This window comes from Perognathus longimembris, chromosome 21 (assembly GCF_023159225.1).
Source record: "Perognathus longimembris pacificus isolate PPM17 chromosome 21, ASM2315922v1, whole genome shotgun sequence".
Lineage (NCBI taxonomy): Eukaryota > Metazoa > Chordata > Mammalia > Rodentia > Heteromyidae > Perognathus > Perognathus longimembris.
This window is the reverse complement of record NC_063181.1, coordinates 37,754,373-37,780,354: the sequence shown is the minus strand read 5'-3', so window position 1 is coordinate 37,780,354 and position 25,982 is coordinate 37,754,373. Positions and strand designations below refer to the sequence as shown.

Here is a 25,982-nt window from a genome sequence, read left to right as displayed (position 1 = left end):
GGTAAAAAAAAAAATAGAGTAGGATGGGGGATGAATATGCTTGAAATACATTATATTCATTTATGAAAATACAATGGCTCAAGGCTGTGATCCTAGCTACTCATGAGGCCAAAATCAGAAGATCACAGTTCAAAGTCAGCCTGGGCAGAAAAAGCTGGGAAGATTCATCTCCAAAATAACCACCAAAAATCAGGGCTTGAGGTATGGCTCAAATGGTAGAGTGCCAGCTAAGGAAGTATGAGGCCCTGAGTTCAAATTTCAGGAGAGAAAGAGAGCGAGCGAGCGAGAATGAATAATGCAGTCCACTAAAATGGCTTTGTTAAAGGGAGGATTAAAAAAGGATGAAGACGATCAAACTATATTGTATACATGTATGGAAATACCACAGTGAAACTTGTACACAACTAGTACATGGAATAAAAATGTAAAGTTAAATGTTAAGTGTGCTTGGCTCACTCCTGTACTTGTGGCTACTCAGGAGGCTGAGATCTGAGGGTGTCAGTTGGAAGCCATCCCAGGCAATTAACTGCCCCCCCAAAAGCCAGAAGTAGAGTTGTGACTTAAGTGTGAGAGCACTGACCTTGAGAACAAAAGCTCAGGGATAGCTCTCAAGCCCTGAATTCAAGTCCACCAAGAAAAAAAAAGGGAAGAAAAGGTAGAGAGAAAGGGGTCAGGGAAGGGAAGAAGGAAAAGCAACAGAGGGGAGGAAAATGATCTAAGTGCATTGAATGCTACACAGGGGTAAAGTCGAGCTCTCTAACATGAACTAGGTAATTCTTCTTATTTATTATTCTCAGCACTTATAAGGAACAATTGGTGACACTTCACTGATCAAATCAATATAGGAAGTTGCCTTTTACAAGACATTTCACTTTGGAAGGGAAACAGGAGGAGGCCATTAGATATGGCAAGTATAAAACTGGTTAGAGAGGTGGCGATGGGTATAGAGAGAAAGGTAGACATTCATATATCCTTTTGACTTCAAAAAGTAGCTTAAGACAGTATTTTTTTACTTAAATTCCTAGAAACCAACAGATGGCATCTCTCATTGCCAAGTTGTAATGTGCTTCATGTTCATATTCAGCATTCAGACACTGAGAGTGCCAAACACAAGTAAATAGCTACTAATGTAGTAAATATTAAAAATCCACAGATAGATCCTCTGTCTCCATTGTACCAAGGAAAATACTCTTTATTATATGAATTTCTACAGAAGTACAAAAGTAAACTGCAGATGACAAGTGTGCATACAAAATATTTATTTTTAGCATAAAAAAATAGAGGTACCCTCTGCGGATAATTCATAGCTATTATTTGATAGGGCTTATTTTAAAAACTACAACAATTCATTATTATCCGAAAAGATAATAAAGATATGGCTATTACATCCAAATATTAAGGCAAAGTAGAAAATAAACCTCAAGATGACTCTAGGCTGTGTCTATCTGATGCGTCTAAAAATCAATTTTTGAACACTAGGGCCCAAAACTCTTGAGAGGAAAAATTTTGATTCCTATCAACGAGCCATCTGAGTGCCTGGGCTTCCTCCTTGGCTTGCTGGAAACTCGGTATCCACATCTCTCGCAAGGAGCGCACGCGCAGAGGAGGAGGAGCAGGAGATGAGAACGCAAACAGGGCGGGCTCCGGGCAGGTCAAGTGGGAAACTTCTGCCTTCCACTTTTTGGGTGGTAAGCCCTGCATGGAGAGAAAGAAAGAAAGAAAGAACGTAAGGTAATGACAAGAAGTAGGGCACGGGTGGCTCCTTCCTATAATCCTACCTCCTCAGCAGGCTGAGATCAGAGCACTGAGACTCAAAGCAAGCAGAGGCAGCAGAGTCTGTGAGACGCTCATCTCCGTTTAACCACCCAAAGGCTAGAAGTAGAAGCTGTGGCCCACGTGTTAGAGCACTAGCCTTCCGTGCGCGCACACACGCGTGCACACACACACACGGGGGGGGGGGGGATAAAAACATGATAAGGAAGCACAATTCCCATGTGTTCACCTTACCACCTGAAACCCAGCAAACACTTTTCTAAAGCAAATATCTTCCCTCCATGATCTCAAACTGCTCTGCTGGAGAACTTTTAAGGTACAGAAAGTATGACACTATTTTGTGTACAAGATAATCCACTAGGCGCTTCTAGTACATTGTCCTTCTTTTAATTTTTTGTTATTATGATGGTAATACACAGAGGAGTTACAGTTTCATATATTAGGTAATGACTACATTTCTTTCTTTTCTTTTCTTTTTTTGTTTTGACAGTCCTGGGGCTTGAACTCAGGACCTGAGCACTGTCCCTGGCTTCTTTTTGCTCAAGGCTAGCACTCTGCCACTTGAACCACAGCGCCACTTCCAGCTTTTCTGTGTATGTGATACTGAGTTATCGAACCCAGGGCTTCATGCATGCAAGGCAAGCATTCTACCGCTAAGCCACATTCCCATCCCTGTATTCACTTTTATAATAACAATTAAAAATCGTAAAAAAAAAATTATAGAGCATATGGGGCTGGGAATGTGGCTTAGCGGTAGAGTGCTTGCCTAGCATGCAGGAAGCCCTGGGTTCGATTCCTTAGCACCACATAAACAGAAAAAGCTGGAAGTGGAGCTGTGGCTCAAGTGGCAGAGTGCTAGCCTTGAGCAAAAAGAATCCAGGGACAATGCTCAGGCCCTGAGTTCAAGCCCCAGGACTGGACAAAAAAAAAAAAGTGAATACAGAGCAGTTACCCAGTACTGAGTACAATTCTTTTTGGGTGTCACTCCTTTCCTCCCTCTCTCCCATCCTCTTTAGATATTTCCAGAAGCAAGCTCAAAGCACGGCTATATGAGCATCTTTCCTTACAATAGTCCCCAGAAATAGACCAGAAATAACTTGAGCTATCTATCAACAAATAGGTGACTAACCTTCAGAAAAGGACTGATTACCATGATTCTCATCTCCTCGCACGGTGTCCTAGTTTTAGGCTGCTATCACAGAACACAAAGAAGTCTAAGATCAAGCATAAGATCAAGGCCTCAGGGCTGGGGTGTAGCTCAGTGGCAAAGTGCTTGCCTAGCAAGTGCAACATCCTGGGTTCGATCCCCAGTACCAAAAAAGAAAAAGACCCCCCCCCCCAAAAAAAAAGGAAGAAACAAAACAGATCAAGGCCTCAGAAAAGCTGGTGCCTAGTGAGGACCTGCCTCTTGGTTTAATGAACATGGGCCATTTTTTGCCATGTCCTCACATCACAGAAAAACAAAACAAAACAAGGAGCTATTGTGGGTCTCTTTTCCAAAAGCATTCATCACGTTCGTAAAGGCTCTGCTCTCTGCTCTCGTGACCCAAATACCTCCCAAAACCCCACCCCCAAATACCATCCCACTAGGACGGGCTTTCAACACAGGAATTTTGAGGGAATGCATTCACTTCTCACCTCCTTCTAGCCAACAAAATACAGCATGGTGACCGTGTGATTATGTATATAAGACTGTGAGGGAAATGCACCTTACAGGGAAGTATGCACGGCCTATTTGAGCAGACGGAAGCCTCAGCCTCTGGTCAGTAAGGAACTAAACTCTCCGTCTAAACTAGATTTGCCACGAAGCATGAATTTCAAAGCAAACCTTTCTTCCCCGAGTCGAGCCTTAAGATGAGACGTGGCCCTGACAAACACGTTGACTGCGGCCTCGCAGAGGACCGAGCTAAGCCATGAGCAGAATCCCGACTCATATGAACTGGGAGATGACTTGTGTTCAGCTACTAAGGTGGTGACACTATCATTCCATAGCAGTAGACAAGTCCTACAGAACAAGCCATTTATGACAGGGAGAGGAGAAGCAGAATTTAGAAAGAGGAAATTCATATTACAACAATATTTTCTATCTCCAAATGCAACAATTTAAACGATTACCAACTGAAAGAGCAAAATAATCAAGAGTCTGTTTAAATAAAATTATTTCAGCTCTTCTTTGACAGGAAAAAAGGTGTTAAAAATAGCTTACTTCAAGTTGTGCCACATATACGCCATAACAAAAAAATTTTTTTTTCTTTTGGTCAGTCATGGGGCTTGAACTCTGTACCCAGGTGCTGTTCCTGAGCTCTTCAACTCAAGGCTATTGATCTACCACTTTGAACCACAGAGCCACTTCCAGTTTTCTGGTGGTTAACTGGAGATAAGAGTCTCATGGACTTTCCTGCACAGGCTGGACTTGAACCGCAGTCCTCAGATCTCAGCCTCCTGAGTAACTAGGATTGCAGGAGTGAGACACTAGCACCCAGCCATAACAAACTTTATAAAAGAAAGGTAAATGAAAACTTAAATGGCACATTTTTGTTCCGATTTTTAATAATAAAGACACTCCATTGCAGAATTCCTTTAGAATTAGAATTAGCAGGCAAACCCTTCAAGAGATTTTCATTGGTCACTTCTCTAGGAAGAAGAGTTTGATGAAGGATAGCCTACATTATTTTTCCTCAATGCGTTCAAGAAGAAAGATGTTAAATTATGCTACCTTCAGCCACTCAGAAATACCACAATCTGATGATTCCGTTGAGAAGGCAGTACATATTCTTTTCTAGCTTTTTAAAAGCGATTTATTTACCAATATCATTATATCCCCTCTTCTAGTACCCAATCATCATTCCAGTTGATCCTGGGAAAAACAAGAGTGAACAGAATTTTATGCAGTTCTTTCAGATTTCTGTAAGTATAATCCACGAGCCTGGAAAGGATACTGAAAAGTCACCCAAGCAAGTCATCACTATTGGAAATGCTGTTTTCTGCCTTGATATATTTTTAGAATAATTGGCAAAGCATGGGCACTTGATGAAGTTGCTCATGTATTTTTGTAGTTCTGTGTGAGTGTGAGTGTGTTTGTGTGTGTGGTATACCTTAACTTTTCCTCTGATGTAGCCCTATAAATTACATCATAAAGGAAGTTATCTCAGAAACCAGGATGCATTCTCTGAGAATGATGTAATTATTAGTGTTTCTGTTGCTGACCAAGATACTCAGATAATTTTATAAGGTGAGATTTAGTACAAGATCAGATAAAAGAGTCTAAAATTTCACAACTACTTAAATTAGGAATATATTTCAAATATTTCAAGTGTTAAAATGTGCATTGTGCATATACATACATCTAAATAAATGTATGTATAGATATATTTAATTTAATTCCTATATAGTATCAACATACTACATGAAAATAATTTCTCATACTAGGTATACATTTGATCTGAAATTAATATAGGAGCCAAAATAAACACTTAAATACTTAACAAAAACTATTTACCTTCAGGACTGAGGATATGGCTCATTTATGGCACCCTGGTGGGCACAAATCCCTGAGCTGAAATCTCACTATTGCTAAAAACGGAAATTGTTTGCTTTCAGAGAGCTTAGATGAAATGTTACATACACATGGCAAGCAGCCAGTGGTCTGATGGGTGATAGACAAGCGGTATGGATGGAAAACACTGAATTTCTTTCTGATCTACAGAAAGTTAAAAGTAATTAGTTTCAATAAATATCATCTTAACAAATTTAGTTACTATGGCACAAGACTGTTTTCATTGTAAATAACTCAATGTCAAAAGCAATCTACAGGGCCAGGTGCCTTGGCCCTATAATCTAATCCTAGGAAGCAAAGACCTCAAATCCTGGTTCAAAGCCAGCCCAAGCAAGTCTGTGAGACTCTTATCACAAATTAACAACCAAAGAAAGAGGAAGCAACCGGAAGTAGAGCTGTGACTCAAGTGGTGGAGTGCCAGCCCATGTAAGGGATAGCGTCCAAGGTTCTGAGTTCAAGCACCAGTACCAGCACCAGAAACAAAGAGTATAGAACTGTGAAGATATAGCTAAGAACTGTATAATAATTTAAATGAAAGAAAGACTATATATATATATTTTTTTAATTTTTATTTATTTATTTATTACTAGTCCTGGGGCTTAAACTCAGGAGGACTGGGTACTGTTGCTGAGATTTTTTTTGCTCAAGGCTGGCATTCTACTACTGAAGCACAGCTCCATTTCTGGCATTTTGCTGGTTAATTTGAGATAAAAATCTGACACACTTTCCTACCCAGGCTGGCTTCAAACCACGATCCAAAGATCACAGCCACTGGAGTAGCTAGGATTACAGGTATGCACTACCAGCACCCACCTGAATTTATAAATATTTTAAAGTATATCCACCATTATTTAAACAATCCCCGAGCTCTAAACATAAAATCTGAAAATCTACAGCCAAAATGCTCCAAAGTCCAAAACTTTTTGAACACCCTTGTGATGCTCAAAAAGTTTCAGATTTTGGGCTGGGAATGTGGCCTCGTGGCAGAGCTTGCCCAGCATACATGAAACACTGGGTTCGATTCCTTGGCACCATATATACAGAAATAATCAGAAGTGGTGCTGTGGCTCAAGTGGTAGAGTGCTAGCCTTAAGCAAAAAGAAGCCAGGGACAGTGCTCAGGCCCTGAGTCCAAGCCCCAGGGCTGGCAAAAAAAAAAAAAAGGGTTCAGATTTTGAGTTCTTTGGATTACAAATGTTCAACTGGTGAAGGCTATATTATGTCAAACTTTGAAAAACTCTAAAATTTTGAATACTATGGTCCCAAGCATAGAAGGCCTGTGTTTCTGCCAGCAAGAGCAAGGGAAGATCAAGAAGGGGCCGAGTGTAGCTGATTGTATATGTGGAATAAAGATGAAATTCAAGTTAACTGGTGGTGGAGCATTAGTGAAAGAAATTGCCCCAGGTCTCTGCCCCACTGTTGAAGAATTAACCACGTGGATCATATGCAGAACTTGGTGTCTCCTTTCTTCCCTTGCACCCCTCTGTGTTACTGCCCAGGACATGCAGCACATGAACCCTCCAGAAGAAAAGAGATCTTTGGGAAGAAGAATCTCTTTTTAAATTTAATGTATTCCCCCAAAGACAGTGAGGAAATGTTCAGACTTCTCGCAGAGCCTGCCTCTGCCAGAATAAGGAGCAAGGATGGGCAGCAGCCATAGGTGTGAAGTGCAAAGGGCTATGAGAAGGCTAGCCTGCACCCCTCTGTCACACTCGAGTCACCTACCTTTTCTTGCAGCCTAATGTTATCCCACACATTGCTGCACACCATACACTCAAATGCATCGATGTAATTGTCCTGGTTGATGTCTTGTACTCCCCATTTCCGGTCCCTGAGAGCTGTCAGAAGTCGCTCATTGGAGATCTCCCCCTTGAGCTTCCATTCTACATAGGCCTCATACAATCTGTCATCATAATCCAGTCGTCTGATATAACTTGCTAGTTCTCTGGGGTGAGCAAATTCGGATACGAGAATAGCGCTTCGGTTACTGGGAAGCCAGTCTGCGATGCTGGGGGAGCCGTAATACACAGGGACCACTCCCAGTTTCAGTGGCCTCCACAACTTCTCAGTGATGTAGTCATCACAAACTGCATTCTCAAAAGCCAGGATAAACTTATACTGGGCAAGGATCCGATAGAAGCCCTCGGCATCCAGAGAGGCTGGACTTCTCAGCTCCTGAGGGAGTTCTTTGTTTCGTAAACACTCGCCATAGGAATCCACCTGGATGTAAGTCATCAGCTCTCGAACGTAGCTGTCCCTGTCGGATGGTGGGTCACAGTCTGACTGTACATACACCAGGGGAGCAAGTCTTTTCCTTAGCTTGTTTTTGGACTGCAATGGAACAAGGTATTTCAGTGACTTCAGGACTTCTACACCCTCCAAGTATTGGGTAGTCAGCGGCAGATGGGAATGCCTGCTGAACGTAGCTGTGTAGTTGAACAAGGTGATGACTGGCTTATGGAAGAGCTTATAGTTGTTTTTCGGGGACTCCTCGTGGAAGAGGGCCCAGTCATGGTGAGCTTCCCGAGGCAGAGGTAAGCTATCTACGTTAAAGTCAGTACCTAGAAGGAGAAAAAAAAATATTAATTTATATGCCCAGCATATAATTAGGTATTCAGAATGTAGCTCAGTAGTAAAAGTGCTTGCCTCACACCAGGCTGTCGCTCTACCCTCCAAGAGCTTAAAACTAAAACACATAAGCAGGTTAGTATCTAGGATTAGAAAACACAGGAGTCGAGACTATAAGAAGAAGAATGGCACAGTGACGGGTGCAGAGTGCCAAGCAGCCAATCACGAGGCTTCCACGCCAAAACCTTCAAGGAAGAGATCACTGAGTAGGGGGATTATTATTTCTCATTTTGTAAAAAGGGGAGTCGTGTCTGGCCAGATGTGAAAGGAGAATTTATTCCCTGCCTTCTGCAGCTGGGCTTTCCATCTCAGGGGTGTACTCTACAAGACGGGCAGAGCAATACAGAGATCAAGATCAACAATTCTTTACAAAGGAAAGAGCAAGAGAAAGCAAGCCAGAAAGGAGAAGTACTCGGGTTGGCAGATTGATTAAATGAGGGGAAAAAAGTAAAACCATGGCTGAGTAGCCAGAAGAAATACACATAATAGATTTTTTTATCCAAAATTATCGATTTCAACCAAGTGCAGTTAATCAATCTTAGTCAAAATAGCAGACAAGAAGCTTTTAAAGACAAAAGGGTTGATTATAGCACCGTGTACAGACCACTCCAGGATGGACATGAATTAACAAGCACATCCCGAGATAAAGAGGCAAAACAGGATTCTAATTAGGAGTGAGTCTAGTTTCCACAGGATTAATTGGAAAACCTTTGAAACATGATAATGTGCAGACAGAAGTGATGGATGTGCTAAGCAATTGTTTCCTGCCTGCCTGGGTGGAGATCTAGTCAGGTAGAATTTATTTCTGCAACCAAAGAGGAAGGATTAAGACATTCTCACAATATGGAACTCTTGAATGTTCCTGACACTAATGATTTTGTGAAGCCTGATTTGTAAATGTAAAGAAATAGTGGGGGAGGGGGGAATCCACCATTCATCAATCACTAGGAGATTAAAATAAGCCAAATAAATTCTTAACAGTAGAATAAGACATATGCTCTGGTAGGGCTCATAGGAATTCATTATTTAATGCAAGTACACAATCTCTCAAATAAATACAAATTCTTTGGTGCCAACAGCACACCAAAGACAAATCAATTAATAGAAAAAGGCTTTTAAACAATTACATACCAGATAAGGCTGTGTCAGAGGACACAACCAAAACACAGAGAAAATGCTGTCAAGAAGCTCCTGTCTGAGAACAGGCTTTTATTCTCAATCATCAGCAATGAGTGCCTGGCAGAAAATGGCAGTCTTTATGTTAATATGATCTTCTGCATACAAAAGAAGAGTCATTCGTGTACCTAAAATGTAGTGACAGACTGGGCTGATGGATAGAAAAGGGTAATAATCATTAACACAGAAAAGCAGATGGCCATGGAAAAGAATGGAAGAAAGGCAGGCCACTGCACGAAAGCCACTGCTGTTCACAAAGTGTCCAGGTTGGTCCACGGCCAGGTGATGGCAACTGGGACCTACAAAACTGAGCTGGAACATGAGCTAGCTAGCCTTGAGCTGAAGAGCTCAGGGGCAGCACGCAGGCTCACGATGAATACACACACACACACACACACACACACACCCCATTTGTTATGTTACAAAGCATTTCCTGGTGTCTTCCAGAGATATGCAGCGAACTTGACCAAGCACAATCAAAAATTAAATGAAAAGAAAGACCAAAAGAAGTTTTGAGAACACTTTAATTCTTCCGTATGATCTCACGGTGCCATTGATGTGAGGAAGCTCTGTCAGCGCTGTGTTATCATCAGTTGTGTTTATCACCATGCAAACTGCTGAACACGTCCCTTAAGATTGTGATAGATTCCTCCCCAAAATGATGCATATGAACCAAGTTTAACTGAAGGTGACAAAGCATAATTAAAGTGTTAAAGTGAAAGTTTCAGATTCATTGCAAGGAGGCTCGTCTTTCTTGGAAGCGAGACAGCATTGTAGGAAAAAATGACTCATGCCTTAGCAGTACTGAAGAGCATAAACAAGATCTAGGGTTTGTGAGCAGCATGGATGTGTGCAACATGAATTTTGTGACAATAATGTAGCCTACTCAATATGACTTCAATTTATGGATTCTCAGACTTACTGTACATACAAAATGGATAAATTTAAGTAATCTCAGAGTGCTGAAGTCTATGTATCCTGAGCATTTGTGGATTTTTCCTCAAGGGTGGTCTCCTTAGAACCATACATATGTGGATACCAAGGGTCTGCTGTAGCTCATTCCTATAGTCCTAGCTATTCAAAAGGCTGAGATCTGAAGGTCATGGCTCAAGTCCAGTCCAGGGAGAAAAGTCCATGAGACTGTTATTGCCAATTAACTAGCAAAAAGCCAAACATGAAGCTTTGGCTCAAGGGGTATAGCATTAGCCTTAAGCAAAGAAAAGCTCAATGACAGTGCCCTGAGTTCATACCCAGAACTGACACAAACACACACACTCATACCAAAATCCCTACAACCTGTGCACATATACACATTTGCACACACACACACACACACACACACACACTGTGGTATTAAAATAAGCTTTCTGAACAACAACAAAAAAAGGTTGTTCCAAGGAATATATAATAAATGCAGTCTGAAATACCATAGTAAAACTCCTTGGAACAATTAATTCACACTAAATAAACAAAAATGAATGACAAGAAAACAAAATGGGCTCAGATAAAGGGACAGACAGAAGTAGGAAGGGGAAGGTGAAGAATGAGGATGAATGTGGTTGAAGTCGTTTTCCTGCATGTATGAAAATAGAACAGTGAGGTTGTTGCTGAGATTATTTTAGCGTGGGAGAGGGGGATGAGGATGGTAACAGACAGGATGAGATTGATCAGCCTACACTGTTTGCATGTGTAGAAAAGTAGACCCCCATATACAACCAGTGTGTGCTAATTAAAAATAAAAGCTTCTGTTAGGCTCTTCCAAGCTACAATTCCCTGGAGGACATTTAAAATATATCAACTAGGCTCACACCTGTCATCCTAGCTACTCAGGAGGTTGAGATCAGACGATCATGGTTCAAAGCCAGCTGGGACAGAAAAGTCCATGAGACTCTCATCTCTAAGTAACCACCAGAAAACCAGAAGAGGTGCTGTGACTCAAGTGGTAGAGTGCTAGCCTTGAGCTGAAGAGCCAGGGACAGCGCCCAGGCCCAGAGTTCAAGCCCCATAACTGGAAAAAAAAAAAAAAAAAAAAAAAAAACCAAGTCAACTAGCTTCTCTCCTAGACCTAGAGCTTCACATGGGAAACAGGAATGCTGAAATCAGAGCAACATCCACCACGGAGACCTCGTGGCCTGTGATGTGGCTCGTCAGGGTTGGCTAGCTTCTCAAAGGCACTGAGCTCACCTCCACGCAGGGCCAGGCCTTTATAGTAAGAGCTGAGACGAAGGTGTTTAAAGAAATCAATTAACATGGCCAATCCATTAAAAGGCAGTGGTTTTGTGTGCAAGTTTACTACTAGTTTATACAGTCATCTGCACTGCCTCTTTTTGTTGTCTGGGTTTTTTTTGTTTGTTTTTCTTACATTCCTTCTTACGTCGAATGTCAGTTTCAAACACTGATCTCCGTGGGTTATTTTGTGTTTACTAAATACATTTGTCCCTTTAAACAACAGCTGAGGAACAGAACTTAAGTGCTGCCGTACACTATAAAGGGAGCTACAACTTGGAATACTAATGGAGTAAAACTAATGCCAGCAAAGGCTGCCAGATTGCTAACTACAGAAGCAGAATGCAACGTAGCAATAAGCAAAGGAGTGGCATGTTTTGTGGGGGTGTTCGGGGCCCCCCTCCTCTTCAGGGGCACACATGCTTCCTCCAGTTTTCCCACACACACTGCAGAACACAGAAGGCGGCCTGTGTTCCTCCCCATACCTTCCTTACAGTGGCTGGATCAACTATGCAGAGATGGAAACCCCCGTTAGGGACCAGAATTCCAGACTGGACAATAGCAAAGGACCAGAGGCATCGCTGATTCTGCTATCATGTTGAATCCATGGAACCAATGAATGGATGATCCCTAGCATATTTTCCAGCTTTGGCATAATAGTGATGTAGAAACCCCAGTGTGCTTGTACCATGGCACAGCAATGCCTTGAGTCTGAAAGAGAAAGCGCCCCTCCTCTAGGTGTTTGCCGAAGGTAATTACTACCTTTAAAAAACTTCCCACCCAAGTTCAGAAAGACAAACAGCACATGCTTCCTCTCATGTGTGGAAGCTAGACCTAATATGCACTAGAGTGTGGTAAATTATACAGAACTCTGGACATTCAAACACAGCGAGACCAAAGGAGGATATTCTTAGGAAAGGAATCCAGTGGTACAATGCCTATGTGCATCTGACCATATAAAATAATATTTATCAAAATCAACTCCACGAGGGCTGGGAATATGGCCTAGTGATAAAAAGTGCTTGCCTTGTATACATGAAGCCCTGGGCTAGATTCCCCAGCACCACATATATAGAAAAAGCCAGAAGTGGCACTGTGGCTCAAGTGGCAGAGTTGCTAGCCTTGAGCAAAAAGAAGCCAGGGACAGTGCTCAGGCCCCAGGACTGGCAAAAAAAAAAAAAAAGCAAAATGAACTCCAGGAAATGAAAATAAGAGGGTTTTTTCTTTGTTGTTGCTTTCTTTTCTTTTCTTTTCTTTATGTCTTGCTTGTTTATCTGTCTCTGAGAAGTTAAGGGGGAGTGCAGACGTGGAAGGAGTAAGGGAAGGAGTGTCATTGTCCTCATTCCCTGACTTGCATGCCTGTACATCACGTTTATAATAATTTTTTTAAGGGAAAATTCTCCTACTGAACTAAGGACCCTGGGTCTAGCTGGCATCGCCGTCAGTGCGGTGGACAAGGGGGAACTGGGTCTACGTGGTACCACCTTGTCTTCCTGGTGGATGAAGGCCAGGTTCCACCCCCAGGTGATGGGCATCCTGAATTCCTAGACACGGAGGCAGGGACTTGGACAGCGGGTTCCTGGACCTGCCGCCCCCACACCATGAACTCACAAGATGCTAGACCTGGTAGCGACCCTGCCTCCTGACCATGACCTAGTTGAGGCCCCAAGCGGCTCAGCCGCCATTGTGCGCCCTGCCTAGAGTCTCCTCTCTCCTCCGGTCACCAGGGCCTCCCACTTCGGCTCTCCATTGGAGTAGATCTGGTTTGTTGCGATTGCTTTTCTGCTCTTTGCTCTACTTTCAGGGCTCAGTTTTCTAACAGTGTTCAGTGTATCTGAGGCTGCAAATGTTGGAGGAACATGTGTCCACACAAAGTCGCTGGCTTTCTAAGAAAGACTCCTCAGTCAACCTCTCAAATGGCTTCTCTGCATCTCGCAACTGAATTTCCACGTAACACTACCGTAAAACTACATTCCTATCAAATTTGGTTCCAGAGAAAATACCCAACAAGTAGGATTAAAACATTCAAGGAAGTGTAATGTAGCCCCAAGGAATGCCTTGTGCACCGCATTAACTATCTCTGCTGTTTCACTGCCTTATCTTTTAGTGGCACTGGAGTATAAACTCGAGTACCTACGTTTGTCTGGTAGATGACCTAACACTGAATCATACCTCCCACCCTGTTTTTGCACTGGTGATTTTTGAGATAGGGTCTCTCTTGCTGTGTGGGCTTGTATCTGGACTTAAATCTGCCCATTTTATTCTTCCTGTGGTAGCTGGGATACTAGGTGTATGCCAATATATCCAGATTCTTCCTCTAAGATTCGTCTACGGACTTTTCTGCCTGGCTTAGCCTGGAAATAAGATCCTCCCATTTTCAGCTTCGCTATGATGCTAGGCACATAGCCTAGCCTTCGCTATGGTGACAGGCACATGTCACCCACTCAGCTATAGACAGAGAAGGGATCTCATCCACTTTTCGGCCTGAGCAGGCCTCAAGTCACAATGCTCCCAATGTAGCCAGGACTGCAGGTGCAAGCCATCGACACCTAACTGCCACTTTCAAAGGTCTTTCACGGGAATTTTCTCAGCTTATCCACACAGCTCCATCATTTCGTTTTTCCTGAAAGAATGTTGCTGATAATAGTGAAAGCCACACTTTGAACAAAGGAGCTACCCACATATGCTCCTGCAATATCCTGGCTCTAGCTAATTCAGGGAACTGTGACTGGCTACTTGACTCAGAAAGCTCTTTCTGGGACTCACATTCCTCCCTCTTCTCCAATTAACTTCTCCAATTAACTTCTCTTCAAGAGTCCTTCTGCCTGCCCCTAATCAATTTCACATTAAGCAACCCTCTCTCAAGTACCCATGTTCATTAGGCATATCTGTTCTACCCTGGGCCATGGAAATTTCTTAAGCCTGCATGGCCTGTAGGCTAGTCAATAACTTTGCCATCTCATTCCTGACATACAGGGCCTGAGGCAAAAGTACAAATGGCACAAAGCCCTCTGTACCATAAGCCTAAATATCTAAGAGCTATGAATCAACTTAACAAACTGTTAAGTGTTTTAGCCTGGGGCTGGGAATATGGCCTAGTGGTAGAGTGCTTGCCTCGTATACATGAAGCCCTGGGTTCGGTTTCTCAGCACCACATACATAGAAAAACCTAGAAGGGGCACTGTGGCTCAAGTGGTAGAGAGCTGGCCTTGAGCAAAAAGAAGCCAGGGACAGTGCTCAGGCCCTGAGTTCAAGCTCCATGACTGGCAAAAACAAAACAAAACACAAGGAAGTGTTTTATCCTTTCACCTTTGTATTTATGCCATGATTTAACATGTGTAAGTTGGACCAGAGTTTTGGCTCAAGAGGTCGAGCAAAAACCAATACTGGTTCAAAAACCAGTACTAGCACAAAGCAAAATGTGTACGTGTGTATGTGTAGCCATGGTTCACGTTGATTATGAATAACTAAAAATTGCCATCATTTTTACTGGAGATGATGGTTCTCTTCTCTTTAGGGCTGGATTGGCATCAGGTGAAGAGAGAAGGGCTTCCTCACCTCGCCCCTTCCCCTTCCTGCCCGTGCAGTCAAGACCCCCACGGTTGAAAGCTACGTTCTCCCACAATGTCTACCTCCTCCACAAGCACCCGCGTGCACCTCTGGCCATGTCCTAAAGTCAGATTGCACTAGTCATCTAAAGCGTTCACCACCTGGACATCCCGCCGGCAAGCACAAGCCATCACCAGGACTACACTTGTCCTCTTCCTGGCAAACCTCCCCCTATTCCTGTCTTCACTTCCTTTACCAATACCAACGTTGATTTGAATCTCTTCGCATAAGCTTAGTGCTCACCTGTGAGCACCTCTCCTTTCTTTTCTCTTTTCCCAGGTACAAGGAATTGGGGTCTTCATAATCCCCAGCACCTGTTCTGAACTCCAGAGAATATGGAGGAGCTGCCGTGAGGATGCCCTCCCAGAGATCTGCACAGTGCACAGTCCTTGAAGCATTAATGCTAGGTGCAATCGGGGGCGGGGGGGAACGTGCATATTTTTCAACAATTTGAAATGTTCTAAAACACCATGTACAGGGAAGATTTTGCTATCAAAAAAATCCCACCCCAAATAACAATAATGGTCCCATCAAAATGTATCAGTGAATCAATGATTTCTTTTTTTTTTTTTTTTTTTTTTTTTTTTGGCCAGTCCTGGGCCTTGGACTCAGGGCCTGAGCACTGTCCCTGGCTTCTTTTTTGCTCAAGGCTAGCACTCTGCCACTTGAGTCACAGCGCCACTTCTGGCCATTTTCTGTATATGTGGTGCTGAGGAATTGAACCCAGGGCCTCATGTACACGAGGCAAGCACTCTTGCCACTAGGCCATATCCCCAGCCCTTTCTAGCAGGTTTTTTTTTTGGGTTTTTTTTTTGGGCCAGTCCTGGGCCTTGGACTCAGGGCCTGAGCACTGTCCCTGGCTTCTTTTTGCTCAAGGCTAGCACTCTGCCACTTGAGCCACAGCGCCACTTCTGGCTGTTTTCTGTATATGTGGTGCTGGGGAATCGAACCCAGGGCCTCATGTATACGAGGCAAGCTCTCTTGCCACTAGGCCATATCCTCAGCCCTGAATCAATGATTTCTATCATTCATTTAGTTCACCAATTATGCAAAGAATTCAAAGCAAGACCCTCTTTCCAGCCAGGCACCCGTGGCTCACACTTGTAATCCTAGCTGCTCAGGAGGCGGAGGTCTGAGGATGGACATTCAAAGCCAGCTCAAGCAGAAAAGTCTCCATGAGACTATTATCTCCAATTAACTAGTCAAACACTGAAAGTGGAGCTGTGGCTCAAAGTGGCAGAGCACTCACCTTGGGCTATATTTCAACTCTGGTACCCCAACATTACAGTGCTTTCCAGTAAGCCTGGGTTCATAGAGGGCACAAGAAGCCTCATTTATGACCAGCTTGTCTGCTCACCGCTCCATTTTGGTCCTTCTGTGCTGGACTTTGTATTTCTGGGGCAGAGACTCAGAAAAGTTCATTTCTTCAGCTCCCTGGACAACTGGCTTGCAGTTAGATCCTGCCGGGGGCAACACTGTGGAAAGTGGAAGGAAAAGCGAAAGATTCCCCCACGGTGTGCACAGCCCTGGGAGACGCGCCCAGCGGCAGTCAGTTCTTGAGCCTGTCCTCATCCTCCCTTCTTTTGCTCCACCAGAACTTAATCCCTGTGCAACCAACTTCTGCCACAAATTCTTTTTTATTTTAATTCAGTTTTATTTTGGTTTAAGGGTGATATCAGAAGAGTTACAGTTACATAAGTAATGAGTACATTTCTTGTCAAACAGTTCCCCCAATTCTTTTTTTTTTTTTTTTTTTTTTGGCCAGTCCTGGGCCTTGGACTCAGGGCCTGAGCACTGCCCCTGGCTTCTTCCCGCTCAAGGCTAGCACTCTGCCACTTGAGCCACAGCGCCGCTTCTGGCCGTTTTCTGTATATGTGGTGCTGGGGAACCGAACCTAGAGCCTCGTGTATCCGAGGCAGGCACTCTTACCACTAGGCTATATCCCCAGCCCCCCCCCAATTCTTGTTGTCTAGAATAATTCTGTTTTCTCATTCCAATCTGAGGAATACAGAGGCCAATTTCCAAAGTGTGATACTTCTAATTTGTAATTTACTATTACAAGTTCTAAGTTTTTCCTTGCTTTCTGTTCCTTGGTTTTCCAAAAGTACTAGGACTTTTTCCTTTGTGATTTTTTTTCTTTTGGCCAGTCCTGGGGCTTGAACTCAGGGCCTGAGCACTGTCTCTGGCTTCTTTTTGCTCAAGGCTAGCACTCTTCCACTTGAGCCACAGCGCCCCTTCTGGGTTTATCTACATATATGTGGTGCGAAGGAATCAAACCCAGGGCTTCATGCATGCTAGGCAAGCACTCTACCACTAAGCCACATTGCCAGCCCTCCTTTGTGACTTTTGTTCCTGGTTTCCTCCAGAAATTTCCCCTCACAGAATCACCTCTCTATTTATTTGTCTCAGGCCATCTGGTAAGAACATAGAAGCAGAAAAACACATGCTTCCTATTTAAGAAAGGAAAATATAAAATCATAAAAATGAAACTTTCTTTAAGAAACTATCAAATTACTTGAATCAAAAAGCAAATCTATGTGTGTGCACACGTGTGTGCATGTGCACACACACGTACACAGCCAGCCATGGAACTTGAAATCGGGGCCTGGCACTATCCCTGAGCCTTTTTGCTCAAGACAAGTACTCTACTGCTTGAACCACAGTCGCTGCTCTGGGCGTTGTTAATTAGAGATGCGAGTCTCACAGACTCTTGCCTGGGCTGGCTTCAAACGGCAATCCTCAGATCGCAGCCTCCTGAGTAGCTAGGATGACAGGCAGGAGCTACAGACACCTGAGCTTTTTTTCCTTTTTTGTAAAGTCCTTCTGTAAATTACAACTTAGAACATGCAGAACTAGAACCCAATTGATAATAATAGGCTGGTGGTGATGGTCTCATTAAAACCATATTTGGCCATACTCTAAGCTTTACCACCAATGATAAATCCTTTCCAATATGTCTCCAGACAATGTAAAAAAGAAACTTCAGAACCCTCTTCTTGTAAAAAAAAAAAAAAATACAGACACACACATTTTGTTTTGTTTTGTTTGTATTTTTGCCTGTTGTGGGGCTTGAACTCTGGGCTGAGGCTCTGTTCCAGCTCAAGGCTAGTGTTCTACTACTTGAGCCACAGCACCACTTCTGTTTTGTTCTGTGTGGTTTATTGGAGCTAAGAGTCTCATGGACTTTCCTGCGCAGGCTGGCTTTGATCCTTCATCCTCAGATCGCAGCAACCTGAGTGGCCAGGATTATAGGCATAAGCCACTGCTGCCCAGCGGCTAAAGCATTCTTAAACAAATCCTTTCACCCAACTGAAATTAAAATTCTTATGGACACAAGATGTTAACACTTATGAAACAGCTGGCAAAATATGGCTATTGTAGGAGACAGAAGTAGTTTATAAATGGCAGTTGTAAGTCACTTCAGATGTAACTGAACTACCTCTGAGTCCCCCCCCCCCCACACTTCCTGCCTTGGATTAAATCAATCCTTTCACAAAGCTCAAACAACTTCTAATGTTTGCAATAACTATTAAAAGTGCTCCCTCTCTGGTACAGCTGTCTGCAGTAAGCTGAAATCAAACTGAAGTATTGAAGATAGCTCCTAACGCCCAACACAAAATCAATTCAGTTTCTCCCAGTAATTAGAAAAAGTGAGACTCTGTCAGAAGAGTTGAACCAGTAGAACAGAGCAGGAGTTACTAGCTTCCAGGACGCTCCCTGACGCGGGGGGTAAAGGCTGAGGTGCCACAGGGATTTGGCAAAGCAAATCCAAGAGCCCCGCCCTGATCTGCTGAAGGGCAACCAGACCTTCTTGACAAGGCTGCTCATCCCAGTGCAGAGCCTGGAGCCGCCCCAAGGGCATCCGATTAAAAGCCCAGTGGAAGGGCTTCCATGAATGAATCACAATCCGGTCATACTACTGCAGCCCCCCTATGGGGGCTAGGACACAGCACTACCAAATCAGGGAAGCCCAGCCAGCCCCAGAAAGCATGCTTTATTGAGCCCATTTGGAAAACAGTCAGCCGGGGACTGGAGTTTCAAAGATGAACACAGTTAGCTGCAGAGGATCTCACATGGAAGAGTGTAAATGTTAAATTGTTGGCTGAAACTCAGACTACAGTAACACCTATGCTCCTAGGAAGAAAGGGGTAATTATTCCTGATGAGTCAGAGTTGCACACTGAATTACCATTAAATACAGAGAAAACCCAGCAGTGAAGCATAAATCAATAAATAAGGTTCCATTATTAACTCAGGGCAATAACAGTTGTATTCATTGGCTCATTAGAATATCATTTGCATAGATAATGTTGTAAAGAGGGACTAGCAAGAATTCAGTAGTTCAGCTGGCTAGGGATGTACTGAATCAGCCCTTTTTGCTCTGGATATTTTAAGATAGGGCATTGTGGGAGGTGTATTTTGGGGGAGGAGGGGGGTTTTATCCCCCAGGTATGCCTGGGCCACAATCTAGGGAACTGATAGGGTTGATAGGCATGTGCCAGTAAACCCAGATTGTTCTGTTAAGAGGAGTCTCAAAAACATTTTTCCCAGGGGCTGGGAATATGGCCTAGTGGCAAGAGTGCTTGCCTTGTGTATATGAAGCCCTGGGTTCGATTCCCCAGCACCACATATATGGAAGACGGCCAGAAGGGGCGCTGTGGTTCAGGTGGCAGAGTGCTAGCCTTGAGCGGGAAGAAGCCAGGCAGGGACAGTGCTCAGGCCCTGAGTCCAAGGCCCAGGACTGGCCAAAAAAAAAACAAAAAACATTTTGCCCAAGATGGCCTGGAATTGCAATCCTCCTGATTTCAACCTCCCACTTCAAGAATTCTTTTAGATGTATTTCATTTTTTGGTTATGGCATGGGTTTTTTGTTTTGTTTTGCTTTTTCAACAACTTGTTACTTTTGTGAATGTTTGACATTATGAGTTTAAATGTTTAAAGTCTCAACACTGCTGCAGTCTGATTCATCTAAATCACTTTTTCGAATCTGACATCTGTATTTTTCTATACAACAGCATTAAGCTCCAAAGGGTGTTCTGAGACCATCTCTAGGATGTCCTCTGACAACCATCAGATGCCCCTTTCCAGGGCACCAGAATCAAACACAATGACAACAGGGGCTAAATCCTAGGAAAGATGAACAGAGAAAAAAAGAAATAATTTCACATACTATGTTGAAAATACTAACCTCAATGACAAACCACTCGCTTCCATATTTTGAAGGTCATTTCTCTTAGCGTCATCTTGTGATCATATAGCTACTGAGCTATTGTGATCATCTGCTAGGACTATCCTAGACATATACTAATTATTACCAAAAAAGGAGACTATGAAGTTTGTTTCTTTGGGTCTGGCTACTTCACTTAGTATGATTTTTTTCTAAGTCTTTCCATTTTCTTATGAATGGGGAAATGTCATTCTTTTTGATAGAAGCATAGAATTCCACTGTGTGTATACATATATATATGTATATATATGTATATATGCCATAATTTCTTGATCCATTCACCTACTGAAGGGCATCTGGATTGGTTCCATGTTTTAACTATGGTAAATAATGCTACTATGAACAAGGTTGTGCTGGTAGTTTAAGTTTGGACTTGTTTATGATCCTTTGGGTAAATGCCCAGAAGTGGGGTTGGTAGGTCATTCTTTATGTTTAGCCTTTTGAGGAACCTCCACACTGCTTTCCAGAGTGGTTGAACAAGTTTACACTCCCACCAACAGTGTAGTAGGGTTCCCTTTTGGCCACATCCCCACCAGCAACTGTTGTTAGTTTTCTTGATAATGGTCATTCTCACTGGGGTGAGGTGGAATCTCAATGTTGTTTGGATTTGCATTTCTGTTATGGCCAGTGATGTTGAATACTTCTTCACGTGACTCTTGGCCATTCTCATTTCCTCTTCAGAGAAGTCTCTTTTTAGGTCTTTAGCCCTTTTGTTGAGGGGACAGTTGCTTCTTTGAGGATTTGTTTTGGAGGAATTTCATTTTTTGAGTTCTACAGATATTTTAGATATGAGGCCTTTCTATGGCCGGTGAAGATCTCCCTATCTGTGGGCTTTCTGTTTATCTTGCAAGCTATGTCCTTAGCCATGCAGAAGCTCTACAGTTTAATACAATCCCATTTGTCCAACCTTTCTTTGATTTGTTGTGTTTCTGGGCCTTTATTAAGAAAGTTTCAACCTGTGCCAAGGAGCCCAAGTGTTTCTCCTACTCCTTCCTGCAATGTTTTCAAGGTATCTGCTTTTACCTCGAGGTCCTTGTTCCAGTTAGAATTTATTCTGGTGCAGGGTGATATATGAGTCTAGCTTCAGTGTTTTTTACAGATGTTGAGCCAATTTTGCTAGCACCATTTGTTGAAGAGGCTGTCTTTCTTCCAACCTATTTTTTTTTTTTTGTTTTTGGCTCCCTTATCACAGATTAGGTGACCATAGGTCTGTGGGTTCATTTCTGGGTCTTCAGTTCTATTCCATTGGTCCTCAGGCCTGTTCTTATGCCAATACGCCAATACCAAGCTGTTTTTATTACGATGGCTTTGAAATTCTCTCAAAGTTTTGATGGTGATACTTTATTGGTATAACCAGAAATTGTCAAAGAAACTTTCCAGCAGCAAATAGCTTCAACGATCTGCCAACAGAGACATCTGGGCTGTCACTGTCCCACTGAATCAGATGGAAAAACCTCCCAATTGTGTCTGCTTAGGAATGCATGGGTACATCATCACTACTGCCTTATTGGCAATACTGGCGCACACCATCAATTGCACACTCATCTGGTTTCAAAGATATTAAAATTTGGAAAAAAAACAACAACAACAACTTTAGGATTAAAGAAAATGTTCTCAATATAAGGTACTTGTGGCTCAGGCCTGTGATCCTAGCCACTCAGGAGGCTGAGGTCTGAGGATCTGGGTTCATGTCCCGCCTGGGTTGGAAAGTCCATAGGGCTCATCTCCAATTAACCACCAAAATGCCAGAAGTGGCGCTGTGGCTCAAGTGGTAGACGACTAGCTTTGAACACAAAGGCACAGTGATAGAGTCTAGACCCTGAGCCAATGCCCCAAGACCCCAAAAAAGCATTCATTATATCTTGCAGGCCCAATCCAATACTGTAAACAACTAATATCCACTTCTCCTATTGCAGCCAAAAAAAACCCAAAACCCCAAAACCAAGATGTAAAGCAAAGGACATAAACATTTTCCAATGATATTTATTTTATTTAAATTATCCTCATCAGATTTCTAGAATACCTGTTTGATACAAGAAATTTTACTGAACTCAAGATGGAAGGTAAAAAGAAAAAAAAAAATAAAGAGCCAGGTTCTAGTGACTCATACCTGTAATTTTAGCTACTCAGGAGACTGAGATCTGAAGATCCTGGTTCAAAGCCAGCCTATACAGGAAACTCCATTATCTTCAATTAATCACCAGAGCCCAGACATTGCCAAATGCTAATAGCTTACACCTGTAATCCTAGCTACTCAGGAGGCTGAGATCTGAGAATAACAGTTAGTAGCCTGCGTGAGCAGGACAGCCCATGAGACTCTTATTATCTCCAATCAACCACTAGAAAACTGTAAGCAGAGTTGTGGTTCAATGTGGTAGAATGCTAGCCTTGAGCAGAGAGCTCAGGAACAGCACCCAGGCCTGAACTGAAGTCCCACAACCCACAGAAAAATAAATAAATAAGCCCAAAGTGAAGCTGTGGCTCATGTGGTAAAGTACTAGCCTTGAACAAAGAATCTCAAGGACAGTGTCCAGACCCTGAGTTCAAGCCCCCAGCATCAGCACAAAGAGTGAGGAGGAAAGAGAAAGAAAAAGGGGGAGAGAGGAGGAGAAGAGAAAGGAGAGAGGAGAATAGGAAGAACTGGGCACCAGTGATTCACATCTGTAATCCTAGCTACTCAGGAGGCTAAGATCTGATAGGTTGGAAGCCATCAGGATAGGAATGTTTATGAGACTTTTATCTCCAATTAACCACCAAACGCTAGAATGGAACTGTAGCTTAAGTGGTAGAATGCTAGCCTTGAGCACAGAATCTCAAAGCAAAGAGACCAGCCCAGAACTGGCATCAAAAAACAAACAGACAAAGAACAACAACAAAAAAGAAAACAAGAAAAGAGGAGCCAAATCACCCCTCTCCCCAAAGTTTGGGGCTTTTTCCCATGTTGTACATATATACGTGTGTGTGTTTGTGTGTGTGTGTGAGAGAGAGAGAGGGACAGTGAGTGTGTGTGTACGTGTACATGGAAAACCATGCATACATGTATGCGTGTTATGAAAGTGTGCATATGTGCATACAGCAAAGAGAACTTCCTGAGACCAAACATGCTGTTGACCTGCCAACAGAGTCACTAGTGTGAAAACAAATTGCTAGAAATAGTCCACAGTTTTACTTTATTTTACTAATTTTCTGTTACTATAGTCTACATTTGTACCTTAGTTTATATTAATTATATCTGAAGATATAACTGAGATTTGTCCCCCAACTTCAATCCTATAAAAACCATAACTCAAAGAAAGAAAAGCATGGAAACCAACGTAAGAACTAACAGCATGCCCGTCTACTCTGGCCGTGATGAGCATGCCTCACAGACAGACAAGGCTCCTGCTTCAGGACGCCCTTCCTTGCTGTCTCCCAAGGCCGCCGCACCAGTGACATGGCATGTACATGGGATGTACGTGGGATGTACATGGGCAGTGCCTGCACTACAGTGCCCGTCAGCAGGCACATGGAGACGAGCAGGGACTCAGAGAAGGACCTCATTATACAAACGGTGGGGTTTTCAGGATGGTTTCAGCTAAGAAAGATCACAGAGCTTTCAGCAACTACCCCCATCATCTTATCTGTGGAAAGGCCTCACCCACATGTGGAGAATTGGCAGGGTAGGGCGTCTTCATTGGGATACCAACAACTGACCATCACATCCTGCTTGCCCTAGACTTCTGAGTAATTTACTGAATGTTTACAGCTACTCGTGCAGCCCAATGCATGTGAATGACAATGACATCCACCGTGGTCTAATGTCCCCGGAGGCTTTACATAGGAGTGTAGCTGATAAAAACCTTCCCTGCTTTGTTCCAGAACAGTCTAAATTATCCCTGTCCGTGGGATGTTGGGAAGCTAACACCTTAGCAGGAAGAATTTCCTCATTTGTTCAAGTCTTCATGCTGCCTGTTCTCTTGTTCAGTTATTTCAGTTTTTTTTCTTTTTTATAGATTAGAAGATCCTCAACTGCAAGTGTATGTGCTTCTGTCTAGCTCCCCAACAGTCAAAAAGCCCCAAGTCTGGCAATAAGACAGAAGAGAATAAGAAAGAAGTGAAAGCAGAAATTACATACTAACAGCAAATGTCTGGTTAAGGGGTCAGAGCTCATATATGAACCCGTTAGGAATTGCAAAGAAAAATCTTAAAAATTAAGTTTAAACATTGAGATGCCAGACAGTCTTCCATGCAAATATTATCTGAAAAATATATTCATCTCACAATTCTAGTTGTTAGATTTTGTGACTTGTATCTCCAGGGAAGTCAACAGTTTCTGTGACCATAAGCAGATGTATTAAGTGAGGGGAAAGCTGGTGAAATTAACTAGTAAGAAAATAACCACCCCATCTTATGAGCTTTATCCTTCTTCATTTACCTAGACAAGCATAACAGTTTTATTTTAATTACTTATGAAAATATTTCATGGTAAATTAGTAAGTGGTATCACCTCATTTAAAATAGCAATAAAATATAAGCCATACTTTGCTATCCTATTATTAATTTTTTGCAAAAAAAAAGGTTATAGTCCATGAGTTAAGAAAGAATTAATGAATTATAAAAAGATAAAATGAGATTATTATGAAGGCACTAAAGAACTACTCTTCTGGCAGTACTGGGCAGTGAATTCGGGGACTTAGGTTTATTAGGCACACGCTCTATCACTTGAGCAATGTCTTGAGCCTATTTTCCATTGGTTATATTCAAGGTTGGGTCTTGCTTTTTGCCCAGACGGCCTGGGCTTCAAATCCTCTTACTTGTGCTTTCTCACGTCACTAGGGATGATGGACTGGAGACTCGTGACCTTTTAGCCTGACATAGCCTGGAAACACACACACACTCCAAATAGCTAGGATTATAGGCTTGAGCCACCACACCTAGCTAAAGAACTAGGCTCTTATCTTAAGCTGTGGTATGGAAAACCTTTTAGTTGAAGGTAATTTCTTGATATTCCATGCTGGACAATTTCATTAGTGTTTATTACATGGAAACATCTTAGCAGTTAACCATGGGGGAATACTAAGATTCATTCAAATTCTGAGCTCAAGTAAAGCCCATGAAATAAATGGCAAGTAAATCAATATGCCAAATGTCCTAGGCTGGTCTAAGAAGCTTTACATGAATCAAACTTATAAATAAACAACAAACAACATTTTCCATTGACATAGCAATTCAGATATTTAGAGACACACTGGCATAGATGATCGGAGACAAACAAGTCTGTTCATAATAACTGTTATAAGCTGACATCTGAGATGTGTCACAAAGGTGCATGTGTTGAAGGCTTCTTCATGGGTCTGTGGCACTATTGGGAAGTGACGAAACCTCTCAGAGGTGGGGCCTAGCGGGAAGAAGTTACCTGTGTTCCCTAGGCAGGAATATATTGGGAGCCTGGCCCCTCTTCTGATTCCTGGCAGCCATGAGGTAAGCAATTTTGCTTTACCAAATACACACAGGCTGACGTGCTGCCTCACCAGACGCCCAAAAGCTAAGGGGCCAACCATCCCCGGGCTGAGACTACTGAGACGGGGCTCCTGTAAGTTGTTGGTCTCAGTTATTTTGTCAAAGGGATAGAAAACTGACAAACAAGAGTAACATAACAAGACAAAAAACATATACTGGAAATAACCTAGCCATCCCTCCACCAAAATGAGAAGGAAATGGCCACAACACAGAACCAACATAGATTTCAAAATAATAAAGTAAATTGAAATAATCTAACACATAACCAAAAATCTTGAAATGCTTTTTCT

General features: G+C 42.7%; 1 protein-coding gene across 3 annotated transcripts in view; it reads right to left on the bottom strand.

The window, feature by feature from the left end:
* Positions 1 to 748: 748 nt before the first annotated feature.
* Positions 749 to 25,982, bottom strand: part of Fut10 (fucosyltransferase 10) — a 60,502-nt gene continuing 35,268 nt past the window's right edge. Inside the window, exons 4-5 of one of the 3 annotated variants that reach the window (XM_048330372.1) lie at positions 7,054 to 7,889; positions 749 to 1,695 (exon numbers count right to left, since the gene is read on the bottom strand). In XM_048330372.1, the coding sequence (XP_048186329.1) occupies positions 1,462 to 1,695; positions 7,054 to 7,889 (1,070 nt within the window). In that variant the 3' untranslated portion in view covers positions 749 to 1,461. Of the gene's footprint in view, positions 1,696 to 3,616; positions 3,779 to 7,053; positions 7,890 to 23,968; positions 24,255 to 25,982 lie in introns of those variants that run through there. The other 2 variants (XM_048330373.1, XM_048330374.1) reach the window with 2 other exon arrangements.